General features: G+C 50.5%; 1 protein-coding gene across 4 annotated transcripts in view; it reads right to left on the reverse strand.

The window, feature by feature from the left end:
* Positions 1 to 14932, reverse strand: part of PCSK6 (proprotein convertase subtilisin/kexin type 6) — a 191837-nt gene that overhangs the window by 138543 nt on the left and 38362 nt on the right. For all 4 annotated transcript variants that reach the window (XM_036844928.1, XM_036844929.1, XM_036844927.1 and 1 more), the window contains exon 2: positions 5770 to 5874. In XM_036844928.1, coding sequence (XP_036700823.1) covers positions 5770 to 5874 — 105 coding nt within the window. The remainder of the gene's footprint in view (positions 1 to 5769; positions 5875 to 14932) is intronic.

The following is a 14932-nucleotide window of genomic DNA, read 5'->3' on the forward strand; positions in this document are numbered from 1 at the left end:
ACAGGAACAAAGTGGGGGCCCGAGAGCCAATGGATGGGCTCCTTACCGCCCTCACGGCGCTGGGAACCTCAGGGAGGGGGACGCCCACGTGACCACTAAACCCTTTAAGACGGTGCGTCCCCTGCAGCAGCGGGCAGCTGCAAACACGGCCAGACGCACTCTGGCCCTGTCACTTCTGTGCTGGGACAAGATCTGAACAGCCACGAGCCCTCCGCTCCTGGAGTCCCTGGGGAAGGCAGATGCTGAGGGGACCTCGCAGACCCAGAGCGCTGACATCCAACTGCTAGGAGCAGCCGCTGAGCCAGCTCCCGGTGGCAGGGATGCACAGGCCGAGACCAGAGAGAGACACAGGGGTAGCCAGTATGTGCAAAGCCTGCACAGGGGGAAAGGGCAAATGTCATCCGATGAGGATCTTAAAGGCCAGCGTGGCGGGGGTCCAGGGGCCACAGGGAGGCCAGACCAAGGGGGACCTGGGCAGAACATTCCCAGGGGCGGTGGCACCATGACAGGTGTGTTTCATAGGCTCCCTCAGGACAGTGGAGAGCAGACTGGTGTTGGGCAAGGATGCCCACAGCTGGCCAGTGAGAGGGGCCATGCAGCGTCCACATGCCAGAGGACAGGCCTGGGGCACGGGCTGCATGGGTGGTGGACGGAGGGTGGGGGAACGGGCATGGGGGAGGGGCTGCTTCTCTGTGAGACAGAGGTGCGGTCAGAGGTGCTGACTCGGCTTTGGGATGCGGTGACTTTGAGACATCTTGGAGGCATCTAAGTGGAAGCGTCAAGCCTGCCGGTGAAATCATAAAGCACCATCTTTTAAAGCCTATTTGAAAATTCTAACTGCTTACCAACTGGTAGCATCCAGTTCACTAGATCCAGCGGGGTTGTGCTGAAACGTGAAGAGACAGCTGAAGCCCTGCTGTCCCCACGCGGGTGAACCTGTCGGGCCCCGTGTGGCAGCCCACCCTCCCCCCAGCCCATCTCGCAGTTCATCCAGATCAATGTGGTCACTTCCTGTCTATGTGCTGGTATTTGCCAGGAACTTTTTGTTTGTTTGCACTCCAAATGGCTCTAGCACACAAAACTGTCAGATAAAATTCCCTCTGTGGTTAATGGAAAGATCTGCTTAAACGTTGCATCACTGCTGGAAAAAAAAAAAACTGAGCTCTGATTAGACTCTGGGGCAAAGTCCCATCCTACAAAACAGAATGCCCACTCCGGCCCTGGAAATCATTTTCCAGCTCCTGAGCGCTGAAGGACTGAAACAAAGCATCAACCCGAAGCCTCCCACCGCCCCGGAAGGAGCCACCGAGGGCCCCCCTAATAACATCTTTATCCTCCCATTTCCGTCATCCATCTGGCTGAGCATGCAAGGGAAGGGCTGAACCAGAGTCATCATTCTAAAATGTAAGGGTTGGAAGATGCAGCAGCAATGTCGAACTATAAGCCAGCTTGGAATGTAATCAGAACAAGTAATTTTTTAAAAATTTGGGAGCCCTTACAGCTATTGGCTGGTGCTTCAGTAACATCCACCCTTCTCCCGACTTTTGGCAAAAGAACAAGTTAAAAACAAATGCCCTCAGTTGGCTTAAATGACAGCCCTTGGAAAAACCCAGTGATTGATACTGCACCCTGAGAACAGTTGGGCTGTTCTCCCAAGGAGAGGGCTGGTCCACAAACCCCTTTGAGCAAAATGGCCCTTTCCAAAGGTGGTTAAAAACATCAAGTAAAGGTGATTAAGAATGGAAGGAAAACAACCGCACGATGCTTGTACAAGATCGGAGCAAAGAGATGCTTAATAAATGTGTGTGCACGTGTGGCTGAAGTCTTAAATCTTCCCTCCCGCTCGTGTGTTGTTTCCGTTTTGTTCAACAAATGTACACTCTATCAGTTTTCATGCGAAGTAGGGGTGGGTTGTAAATTCCATCACTTATCAAAGCAATTTTATACAATAGGGACTGGAGCTAATTAAAATAAAATACCATCTGCATTCGATTGAGCTTTATCCTAAGCCCTATAACATTCATCTCCAGTTTGGTCATTCAAACACGATGGCAACTGCATTCCAATGACTTAGAATAATATTAAATCATCTTTTCCCTTTCTCAATAATATTAATTACACAACTCTCCAATCGAGAAGGTGACACAAAAACGCTTTGCTCATGTGGGAAAATGTCCTGGTGCTGCAGGACAAGGTAACACTAAACACTTTTGTAAAATAGCTAATTTTACCCAATATTTCACTGGAACGACTAGGTAGAGTAAATATTAAGAGTGACAGCTAATTGATAAGGTTTGCATTAAAACTAGACTGATTTAAACAGAGGCATTTCAGTTACAATTCTGAATTTGTATTCGGAATTGGGTTCGGATGTCTATGCGCGTTCCCTGGGGCTAAGCATTTAATTAGAACTGTAGGAAACAATCAGCCAATCACGTGGGAGTCCCAGGCAGTGCTGGAATGTGAGGGCTGTTTACCTTTTCTCTCTTTCCTCTTTATTGGCAGGATGGTCTGATAGCAGCCCTGCCAGGAGCTTATTAAGAAGCTCTGTACAAAAGGGATTTTTTTTTTGAAAAACTTAACTGCCATAGCCTTTGGAAGTCTCTCCTTCCTTCTCTTTCCTTCAAGGACACAGCTGATGACCGGAATACCTTGCCCTCAGACCCAGACTGAATGCAGTACTTTGAACCCACCTACAATGCACAAGCCCATCATCTCAGATGCCTTGGAGGAGGCTGGCTGGGGCCCACCCGGAATTCTCCTCAGCCGCCTCCTGCCGTCTGACGCTGGGGCTGCAGTGTCCTGCTCCGCTGGTGTTGACAGAGCGGAGACCCGCTGGGTGGGCATCTCTGCATCCCCTGGGGCACAGGGCCTCACATCCAGCAGGTGCGTAATTAATATTTTTGGAAGGAAGGATGAAGGAGTTGAGTTGAATACCTTTAAGAGTTTTAAAATTTAGTCACTAAAAAAGAGTGGGTGCCCCCTAAAACACAGATTAACTCGATAACTAATAGAAATAGTTCTAACAATTGAGAAACAGCTTAATTCTCCAAAATCCCTCAGGAAATGAGACAGGCTGGGACCTGGGACCCTTTGCTGCAGTGCTTGCACCTGGACAAACGTCTCCTCAAGCAACAAAATACAAAGAAACTATAAGGGACTAAAAAATAACTGCATGCATGCACAGTTGGGGCAATTTATGGACAGCAAGATACAAAAAGACCAAAAACCCAACTGCCACTTCTGAAGAGCTGGGAGCAAAAGCAGGGGATCAGGAGCAAAATCAGGGTACTGTGCACACCCCCTGCACACACCACCACCTAAGTCACCCCTCTGGCCACACCCCCTACCCTCCCCCCATATAAGGAACCAGCTCACCCCCCATCAGGGAGCTAGCAAGGGCACCTGTTGTTTGTTCTCGCTCCCCTCTGCTGCAGCGGGGCCCCAATAAAGCCTTGCCTGAATTTCTTGTCTGGCCTTTCATCAACTTCTTTTGATTAAGGAGGCCAAGAACACTGGTCAGTGACAGAAAGGGGACCAAGAAACCCACTGTCCCATCCTCTTCTCATTGCACATCTATACGGGGCTGGGGGGAGCAGGGGCTCCCCCATGCAAACAGAGCGCCCCTCGCTGTGACTCCCTCTGTGGGAACAATAACTCCGAAGACTTCGGACAGAGAACAAGTATGCCGTCCTCACAAGACAGATCACTGCTTGCTTAAGAGAAATTGTGGAGGGCACTGCAGCAACTCCCTTCCTAGCTTAGAAACGTCTCCGCACTCTGACAGGTGACTGGCCACTGCGAACCTCAGCCCCCAACCCGCTTCCCCCAACCCCGCAGCCGCATAGAACCCACATGTCTTTGGTGATGGGCCGAGCACTCTGCACTCAGCTCTACGGTGATTCGGGTCTGCTCACCCTTCTCCAGTGGCCCTGTCCTGTGGGAATGAGCTACCACCACCTGGCTTTGCTTCTGAGAAGAAAAAACAATACACCAGCCCCTTTGAAAAGCGTTCCTTCAAGCTCCATGGCATGAACACATAGGGGTATAAACACAGCCCCAAACGGTCAGGTGGGAGGATGCATGTAAGGTGCCTGAGCACATACTAATCCCTTCATAAACATTAAATTCCTGGGACTTCCCTGGTGGTCCAGTGGGTAAGACTCCGTGCTCCCAATGCAGGGGGCCCGGGTTCGATCCCTGGTCAGGGAACTAGATCCTACATGCATGCCTGAACTAAGAGTTTGCATGCCGCAAGTAAGAGTTGCATGCTGCAAATAAGAAGTCCATATGCTGCAACTAAAAGATCCAGCATGCCGCAACTAAGACCTGATGCAGCATGCATCCATGCATGCATGCATAAATAAATAATTTAAAAAACAAATGAACAAAACAAAAACATTAAATTCCTTTCCCTGCTATGAAGGAAGAATGGGATTAGCACAATATTTGCTATCTATCTCCTTCCGTCTGTCCACCCACCCACACTTCCATCCATCCATCCTTCTACCCACCTATAAAATGAACTCAGAACCATACACTACACGTCTACCTTGTCAGAGCCCAACTGCACGAATTAGTTTCACAGGGACCACTTCCTCATGTTCTTGAAACCAGACCACCACAAGGTCATGTCCTGGAGAAATGTTTTAGGTGCAGTTCTCAGGGATACACCATCTCTCCCACCACCCCCAGCTCCGCCAACACAAAAGTATCCACGATTATCAGAGGGGTGGCTTGGGACAACACCAAGGCCAATTTCCCCAAGGAAACTTTATTATCCACGTTCTCTGCAGATCACTGAAGGGGTACCACGTGCCAGCTTGGGAGCCCAAGTGAACATTTCACACATTGCTTTTAAGAGAAGGTGATTTCCATGTTCTAAAACTACGATTTACCAATGGCCTCATTTCTTTGTTGGGGCTGCTACTGCTTCTCACTTGAACTTCACTGTCCCTCATAGCACTCAATGCCCTGTGACATATCACATATTCTTCTATAGACTGTCAGCCCCACCATCCACTCTGACAGCCCTGCTGTGGACACAGCGTGACACGTAGCAGGTATTCCAAAATCACCTGGTGAATGAATGAAGTCATCAAAGGCTCACTTGACCATCTGACATTTTTAATCTTACCAAGTATCTGTTGATTGATATGTCAAATATTAAACTAAAATCTATGCAGAAAGAAAGTATAATTAACCACCCAATAAATATGAACTATACTAAAAATGTCAGCCTCTTTTCAAATTACATTTGTTTTCATCTCAGAGATCACAGGTATTTTTAAGGAAAAAAAGAGTTATATTTACTGCCCAGGTTTTTAAGTTCATGGTAACCATTAAGATATGTGTTATGACAATCACAAAAACATCCACTTGTCCAAATCCTAATTTCATTATTAAAATGCTAGCTTGAATTGCATAGCCTTTATGGGTAAGATTCACATATTTATCTCCTCTGACTACTGTGTATTTTGTTGATTTTTAAAGATTTAAAATATTAGATCTATAGTCATTTGATTGGAAGTCAAGAATTTAAATTCCCAAGTCTCCCAAGGAACCCAAATATTTGGAGCCTTTAGATGGTCTGATATGTAGCTGCACATCTGTCTTGTTTTATTCAAAGTGGATATGGAAAACTAAAGGCTATCTAGAATCCCATTAAAATCCAGACTCAGGCATCTTCAGAACCACAGACCCAAACAATAAGCAAACAATACCCTAGGCCCTAAAAAAGCATCCTGCACAGGGAGCAGAGATTTGTACCTGGGGGTCCATCCTGAGGAAGGTGTGAGGGCCTCTGCTACTCAAGGTTGATCTTTTAAAGGTTTTGCTATGATAAAAGTGGTAGTAATCTTCCAGGTTTCCGATCTGCAAAACAAGAAGCAGGATATCACCAGTCAATACAGTCTTACAAAATCCTGCATCCCACAAACATCTCCCCCTTCCTGAGAGGCTCGTCCTGCTCCCAAAGGAAACATACCCTTCGTTACACTTCCCCACTCAAGTCTCTGGCAGACTCAGCGTCTGTGAACGTGACGGTCAATTCAGAGACTCCTTTTGGATAAACAGCACTAGTAGTATTTTCCAATGAAGCACACACTCCCCAAATCTTGCGATGAGGTCATATCATTTAAAGTTTGTATTATCTTGGCCAAGTTTTTTAGACATGAATTAATGTTCATTTAGGGTCAAGCATCCCTGAAGTAGCTAAGTTAGTGTCAAGTCAGGTCTACACCAAAATATTCATTTATAAACAAACTCCATCCTCTCCACCCCACGGGTAAACTGAAATATCTAAGAATGAACATTCACTCTCAAGTGCAACAAGGGAGCCAAGGCAAACACTCGGCCCCATCTGCTTGGGGATTGCAGAAAGGTCAGCTGAGAACATCCAAGCCCCCAGGGTGTCCCAGTTTTCTGCCAGCAGTGGTTTGTCAGGACAGATTTCAGCCTGAGGCCTGGAGGGGACGTAGAGGAGCAGTCAGTGTGGCCCTCCGATGGGCTGCCCCCACTGGCCACTCCCCGCAGCACCGACTTGCTCTCGTGTCTCACGACCCTGGAGCATCAGGTCACCGTTCTCAGAAGACATGCTTCTCGTTCTAACTTCCACTGGTTGTTGAAAACAGCTGGTTGGTCACCATCCTTGACAGCTGGAGGTCACCATCCTTCAGCTTTCTAACTGAAGAGCAGAGCTTTCTGACCGAATACTATATAGACTCTCATGCTGCCCTTCTCAGGCTAAACCATCCTAGTTTCTTTTCCAGCGTCTGATTAAAGAGTGAATTTTGGGTGAATTGTCCTCTAGAGCAGTTAGATGTCGTGATGATGCACCTAGGTTTCCAGTCAGATAGACCTAATCCAAGCCCTGCCCACTCCCTTCACCGCCAATGATCGTGTGATCTCAGGCAAGATTCACCTCCTGCAAATCTCAACTCCTCATGTGTAAAATGGGGATAAAACTACTTACCCCATGCAGTTGTTTAAGTAGGACTAATGTCCACCCAATTCACCAAGACCTTCTACTCACAGACATTGCATCTGCTACAAGATGTCCCCAGCAGAGAGGACTGGCCCAGGCAGAGACCTGGAGGGACGTGGAGATTCTGAGTGGCCATTTCCACATCTTTCCACAAGAAGATCAAGCAAGGATCTACAGAGAGAGCCCACTTTACTATACCCTTCAGCCCTCATTGCCAGAAAGCCTGGCAGTCTGGATGCATCCTGTTCTTGAGTTTCTAGAGACACCCACTTGTCCTTGAAATAAAGAACGCCCTTGTTCACTTAAGCTTGCTCCACGGTGTTTCTGTCGCTTACAAGCACAGAACAGTGAATACCGTAATCGTCATGAGGGTAAGCAGGTATCATCTGTATAGTGCCTAGTTTAGTGCCTTGAACCTAGTGGGTGTTCGAGAAATCCTGGCCGTATTGAGCTGGGATTCTCTCTCTAGCTCTTCTCCAAGGCTCCTTCAATCCTTCACTGGGTCTAGGATGGACCTCAACTCAACCATTCCTGCTGGGTGACCTGGGCTTCAGACCCTCCATGAGTCTTAGTTTCCTGGTGAGAAAACTAACTACTACTTTTAAGGGTTGCTCCAAGACTCTCTCTCTATATATATGTACAGAGTCAGGTACAGCTCTTTATATATAAAGAGCTAGCTGAGTGCCCAGCAGGTAGTAAGTACTCTATACATAGTTCTCTGCAATTATGATTCTCAGTTCATTTTCTACCTCAAGACACTGTTCTACCATCATAAACCTCATTATTTCTGCCCTATTTTGCACAAAAGCACTTTTTTCCCTCCTCCTACAGTTAACTGCTCACGTCTTCAACAAAGTTAATTGTTATGTATGTCAAAGGGGTCCTCCTAGAACAAGCCAGAGCTGTTATTTAGCAATAATGGAGTCTTAACTTACAGCAATGTTTAATCAGCATGTTTGCTTATAAGCTGCTACCTTCCCTGGGAGATGTTTCACAACTTTTGGTCTTTTAACTCCAGGCATTCAAGTCAATTTCCACTCAGGGACATGGAGAAACTAAGAGTTGAATCAAATTTGCTGGCAAGGGGATGGATTAATTGAAGAGCTGCTGACCCTAAGCAGACCCATGTCAGGGTAACCCTGGAAGCCATTCAGGGCAGCACCTGCCTTCAGAGCAGCCAGGCCTCTCTTCAAAGGCCAGTCCCAAGGCCATCCAGGCCCCTGCCTCTGCCCCTATCCAGCCACATCCTGAGCAATAGCTCAGAGGGTCTGCGCTGACAGGAGTCATTCTCTTTGAGTAATTCAAGGGAAGAACAGATGGTTCTCACAGTCCTGACCCGGCCAACTGCCCCTGAGGGCAGCAATGGCCAATGCCACATCTGTTTGGAAACTTATATTCAGCCCAGCATGGAGGCTGAGGGTCTGGGTTAGGGTTAGGATCTGGGAGGGTGAGGGTCTGGGTTAGGGTTAGGTGCAGGGGAGAAGGGGACGCCAGCCAAGGCCCCCCTCCTGCCCTGACAACCCCAGCTGCAGGAAAAGCTGGAATCTGACTCAGGAAAAAAGGGGAGGGAGTTGGGTCACTGGCTATTCGGAAATCTGGAAGCGGCCCTCCAGATCCCCCTGAGATTCTGTGCACCTCCATCCACCCTCTGCCCCTCCAGAAGCCGGGGTGAGAGCATGGGGAGAGACACCTTCCTTCCTTGAAACCAAAGATTTGAATGTCAGGCAAACATAGGCCTGACAGGGCACGGGACAGAAAGGGCTGCCTGACGCTGGAATGACTGCAAGGGTAGGAAAAGGAAGGAAGGAGGAAGACAGGGTCAGATGCTCAGGAGGGAATCCAGCTACTGTGAGAGGCCTGGGCACCCTCTGCAGCTTGGATGAACATGATATCCCGAAGCCTGTGGCTACACTGTGTGGTTATCAAGTACTAGCTCATTCAGAGCAGTGGTGGGTAGACGATGGCCCATGGGCCAAATCTGGTCTACGTTGCTTTTTTACATTAATTTTTAAAATTGTGGTAAAATAGACATAACACTTATGATTGTAACAATGTTTAAGCGTATAGTTCAGGGGCACTGGGCACATTCGCTCTGTCATGTAACCGTCACCACCTTCACCTCCGGAATCTTTTCATCTTCCCAAACTGAAACTCTGTCCCCGTTAAACACGAGCTCCCCCTCCCCCTCTCCCAGCCCCGGGCACCCACCATCTGCTTTTTGTTTCTGTGAATTTGACAACCCTAGCTGTCTCAGCGGGATCATTTGCCCTTTCGTGACTGGCTTGTTTCCCTTAACATGATGTCCTCGAGGTTCACCCATGCTGCAGCAGGTGTCAGAATTTCCTTCCTTTTTCAGGCTGAATCATATTCCATTGTGTGTACAAGTCACAGGTCGTTTATCTGTTCATCCACTGATGGGCACTTGGGTTGCCTCTACTTTTGACTATTGTGAATCATGCTGCTCTGAGCACGGGTAGGCAAGTATCAGTCTATGACCCTGCGTTCCATCCTTTTGGACATACACACAACTCCTGTTTTTATAAATAAAGCTTTACTGGGGCATGGCCACCAGCGTTCACTTACCTCCTGCCCACAACTGCTCTCATACTGTGATGCCAGAGTTGAGTGGTGGCTACAGAGACCCTCTGGCCCCCATGCCTAGAACATGTCACATGTGGACTTTACAGGAAATGTCTGCCAACCTGCGATTTCTAGCATTTGTTGCTGAGTGTGTCTAGGGAGTCCACCAAAGTCTCTGAGGTTGGACATGGTTTCTCTAAGGGCTGGGGACCACCAGTCCACACACCGAGGGGCTCTGCTTAAAAACACAAGTGCAGCTGCCATGCCAGCGCCTTCAGCATCTTACCTAGTCATCGAGCTGCCCTTTCTCCAAGCACTATCCTTGTCTGATGCCCCCCGGGTCACTCCTGTCTGTCTGACTCATGCTGCGCTGCCCTCTGCCCAGCTCTCCCCCTGGCATTAGGCCTGGGTCAGGAATATGAGGTTTCCGAGATGTGCAGAGGGTTGGAAAGGATCAAGGGATGGCAGAGCAGGAGGCAGGTGCCCTGACCGCAAGTGGGACACAGCCCAGCTTGGATGACGTGGCATTTACGACATAGCCATATCTTGCCCCGTCCCCCTTGCCCACGCTGTCACCTCCCCCACCACAGCCATGTCAACCCCAGTTATGCCCTCCCCACCTGGGAGCTGCCCCTTGAGCTCTCTGGGTGCCTTCGTGAGATAAGAGGATAGGAGGGCAGGTCACTCTGGGGACGTGGCCACTGGCCTGGTTAAACACGAGGGACAGCTGACTTGTCCCCTGGCCTCACAGACAGGGGTGGGGGAAGGAAACACGGAGATGACCCCATTTTACAGATGGGAAGACTGAGGCCCAGGGGGGTTAAGCCCAACGTTACCCTCAGGGGCTCCCAATTCCTTAGCCAACTCTCCCCATTGTGCCCACAGACAAACAGGTGATGACATCTTACACCGAATGACAAACAGATACACAAGTTAGGGCTTAGGACTATAGCTACACTTTTGGTGCAGCTTCAGGATCAAACTAACAAGACTTGGAAGCGGAAGAATAGACAAAAAAGGTGGGGTTGGCACAAAGACATCTTAAATTCAGGGTAATCCCCTAAGAAAGAAAACGTTCTTATTTTTACTTGGCATCTGCATCGACATTAAAGTAGGTGCTCATCCTGGCTCGGCAGCCCTGGCCATCCTGGATGCCGTTCCTTGGCCTGGCCTTGCTGTGCTCCCCTGGCCACCACGCCCATGCTCTGGGCACTGCTTCCCCAGCCAGCGCCTAAGCAACCTGCTCCGTCAACACGGGGGTGGCGGTTGCAGCAGAACCCTGCTGCCTGAGGGCCCTGGCAGCCTCCTCTTCCTCCTCCGGAGCACGGAATAGAAGCTCTTCCCCATCCTCCCAGGCTGCCCACCAGTCCTGCTCGGCGCTGAACCCCCAGACCCTCAATCTGTTCTTCCTCAATGAATCTGATCTCCGGTCTGCGAGGTGTTTTTTGTTGTTTTTCGGGGGGGGGGGGGCGCGTGGGAGGGGAGTGTTGGTCACGACATAAAATTTCCATAAATGCTTTTTCTCTTTCGTATCCTTCATATTTTCACAATGCGTTAATTAGAGTCATTCTCTCAGCCTGCCACCACAGAAAATGAACAATCCGCTGAGTCTGTGATGCTCCCATCTCTTCACTCGACACTGATATGTAATTATACACATTAGGTGATAAAATTGGTAACATCATTAAAAACCTTGCTAAGAGTTCTCAGCCAGAACATTGGAAGAAATGAGATCAAAGAACCCATAGTGAGGAGAGCTGGATGTGGTTTCTCTCTAACAGATTCCTCTGTTACAGGGGTCCCCGACCCCCAGGCCTGTTAGGAGCCGGGCCGCACAGCAGGAGGTGAGCAGCAGGCCAGCGAGCGAAGCTTCCTCTGCCGCCCCCCATCGCTCCCCATCGCTCACATTACCGCCTGAACCAACCCCCCGCCCCCCATCGCTCCCCATCGCTCACATTACCGCCTGAACCAACCCCCCGCCCCCCATCGCTCCCCATCGCTCACGTTACCGCCTGAACCAACCCCCATCGCTCCCCATCGCTCACATTACCGCCTGAACCAACCCCCCGCCCCCCATCGCTCACATTACCGCCTGAACCAACCCCCCGCCCCCGTCCGTGGAAAAGCTGTCTTCCATGAAACCGGTCCCTGATGCCAGAAAGGTTGGGGACCTCTGCTCTTTTAGACGCTTTAAAAAAAAACCTAGTCATATATGCACTCGGTACAAAATCTGGACGGTAAACAGGGTATAGAGTTATAGGGAACAGCAAGTCCCCCTCTTCCTTCTCGCAGCCACTAAGGTCCCTGACTTTTGCTGGGGGCTCCTGGTTCATAACAAGAACAGTACCCAGGCCGCAAGCTGAGAGTTCAGATGCATTAACTTGATTCTTGCAACAACCTTACGAGGGAGGTGCCAGGAGCACCCTCATCTTGCAGATGGGGAAACAGAGGCACCACTTAACAGAGTGGTTAAGTGACTGGCTCAAGCCCCCCACCCCACCCCACGCAGCACAGTCAGGAGGTGAATCAGAGTTCACACCCTTAACCATCGCCCCTCTGCCTCTCAACACACCTGCAGCATCACTGCCATGGGGATCCCACTCATCTCAGTCTGGTCCCCGGCAGCAGTTTGTTCACACACAGCCCAGTGCCTCACGGGGCTCACGTTCTTTCCTTCCAGTGCAGGAATCAGGAGAGACACTATTACGGTCCACACACACATCTGTTGCACTGTGTCTGTGTGTGAGTGTGTGTGTGGATGCATGGGCATGGAAATGCGTGTGTCTGTGTATTTATGCATGTATGTATGTATATAGATGTATGACTGCATGTGTGTGCACACAGATGTGTGTGTGTATACACACATATGTTGTGTATTCAGATATGTGTGTATATTTATGTTTGTGTGTATATAGTTGTGTGTGTGGTATCGCTTCTCGGCCTTTTGGCTAAGATCAAGTGTAGTTGTGTGTGTTTATGCAAAATTCACACATAAATGGCCCTGAGATGCAACCAGGCAAGTCTTTGGTTTTCCCACAGCCCTCACATCCGAGTGGACCTCCAGGGCCACTGCAGGTCACCCTAATTCAGAACCTCTGCATCTGAGGCTTGGAGCAAACCCGCTGTGGGCCAGACCTGCCCCAGATGGAGGTTCTGGTTCTAGAGGTCTGGAACACCACTGAGCATGTGGATTCCGACACCCATCCCCAGGAGACGCTGAGCTGCAGCCGAGGATCGTGTCAAATCCCGAGGACAGCCCTTTCCAGGAGAAGGCCCCTACCCTCCTCCCCTTCCTGCCTGGCACTTCCCCACTGGTCCTGCCTGGGGCCCTGAGCACGCTGTGCTGGAAAGGCTGAGTCCTCCCTGTTCTCGGCAGACCGCCTGGGGTGAGACGACCCCAGCCACAACCAGAGCATGCATCCTTAGATCAACACCATCTTGCTGCCCTCACCTCCACACAGATCCGTTCCTCCTCCCCAGGAATCCCTCATCTTGGTGAAGGCACCACCATCCTCCGCGTGCATCCAGTCATCAAACCCTCTGAAAGCGACCTCTTGAATGGTTCTCGAGCCTGGCTGCTCCCCAATGACCCCGCTCCAGTGCAGGCAGCCCCACCGCCCTGCCTGCACCAGGGCAGGGCACTGCTGGCCTCCTAGTCTCCATCACACTGCCATTGCCATGCCAGCTCTGCCTCCTCTAGGAACATGAAGCCCGAGTCCTTCACAGGGCACACGAATGTCTCCACAACCAGGCCAGGCCAGCTCTCCGGCATAGGCCTGGCCTCACCTGCCTCACCTTCTGTTCTCCAGTGACACTGCTGTGTTTGAGGGACCCTCGCGTGCTCTTTCACACCCCCGAGCCTGCTTATGCTGGACACCTCACACCAACAAGTCCACCTCCCACTCTGATTTGAACCATCACCTCAGCTGTCACTGCCTCCAGGAAGCCCTCCTGGACCTCCCAGGCCCAGGTCTGACTACATGTACCCATCACAGCCTATCCTCCCTCCCTCCCTCCCTCCATGCTAAGCTCCTCAAAGGCAGAAACTGTCACCTGTATAATCCTCAGGTCCTGGCAGCGTCTGGTGCACAGCAGGAGCTCAAGAAATGTTTGGTGAAATGAACAGACAGGACACATGTCTTCCCCTGTCCACCTACATAAGGTTGTCCAGTTCGGCTGTGACCAAGACCCCAGGCCTCCCAGCTGTTTTGCCTTTGGGCTCTCTCTAGCCCCCTCCCAGGACAGTCCTGAGGCTGTGGAGGCAGGCCGACCACCCACCAGCTGTGTGGCCTGGGCGGGGCCCGAGCCGGCCCCTCTGACGTCCAGCCACAGGGACACGGGGCTGAGCGAGGCCGGCGGTGCAGGGCTCTGCACTCCCTCCAAGTGGCCGGCTGTGGAGAGGAAGCATCTCAGTGACCACAGGTGGGGAAGAGCGTAAACAGCTTGCAGAGCCCAGCAAGGAAGGGGCAAAAGCCAAGTGTGATGGGGGAAAGGCCCGGGCTGGGGGTGTTTATAGGAAGAGCCTCTCTTGTCCTGTTTTTTCCTGTCAATGTGAGTACAGCCAGCTTCAAATCACCTCCCTGCTTATACAGGGCAGGTGTGAGGTAGGAGGGATCCGTGGGTGCTGCCAGCTGGGGCGCACCCTGCCTTCCTGGAGGAAAAGAAGATGACTTGGTGTTTTTTGCAGAGCCTCGGGAACAGAGGAGGAGAACCTCATCTAATTTATCACGTTTGCTTTGCAGCAAAGTCACTGATGAGCATGCCGGATCCACCCCAAATGACATCTGATGGTTCCAAAAGTCCACCCGCCCACTCAGGCCTCCGACGGACGTGACCTCAGATGCAGGTGCAATGCTGTAAGCCCTCGAGTCAGCAAGCTGGCTTTTGTGGGGGGGATGGCTAAGCACATACTTTGGTCAGTCCACTGGGATGCCACCCACCTCCCCAGGCCAGCACAGTGGCATCTGCCTCAGAGGAACAGCTGATAAGTCACAAAGTGTCACAATTCAAGGTCTCAGATGCCAGTGGGCTGCAGATGAGGCTTCTGACTTTGCGAAAAAGTATTCACTTTATCACTCCCATAGCCTGCCCTTGGATGGAAACAGATGTCCTGAGCCCGGCTGCTCACAGCTGCAGTGGGCCAGCTCCTGGAGCTCCTGGTCTGCAGGGCCTGTGTCTTCCAAGGGCCCCGGCTCTTGGAGGAGAGTCTATGTTTGAAAGTGACGGGCGTCAGAGTTCAGTTATATGTTATTCATCCCAGTGGGTCTGCTTAAGAAAAACATAACTAATTAGACCCTATAAAAACCTACACACCAAATTAATTCGGCCTTGCGCTGGTGACTTCCACCTTTAGAAAGTTATAAACAT

The sequence above is a fragment of the Balaenoptera musculus genome, chromosome 2, assembly GCF_009873245.2.
Source record: "Balaenoptera musculus isolate JJ_BM4_2016_0621 chromosome 2, mBalMus1.pri.v3, whole genome shotgun sequence".
Taxonomy (NCBI): domain Eukaryota; kingdom Metazoa; phylum Chordata; class Mammalia; order Artiodactyla; family Balaenopteridae; genus Balaenoptera; species Balaenoptera musculus.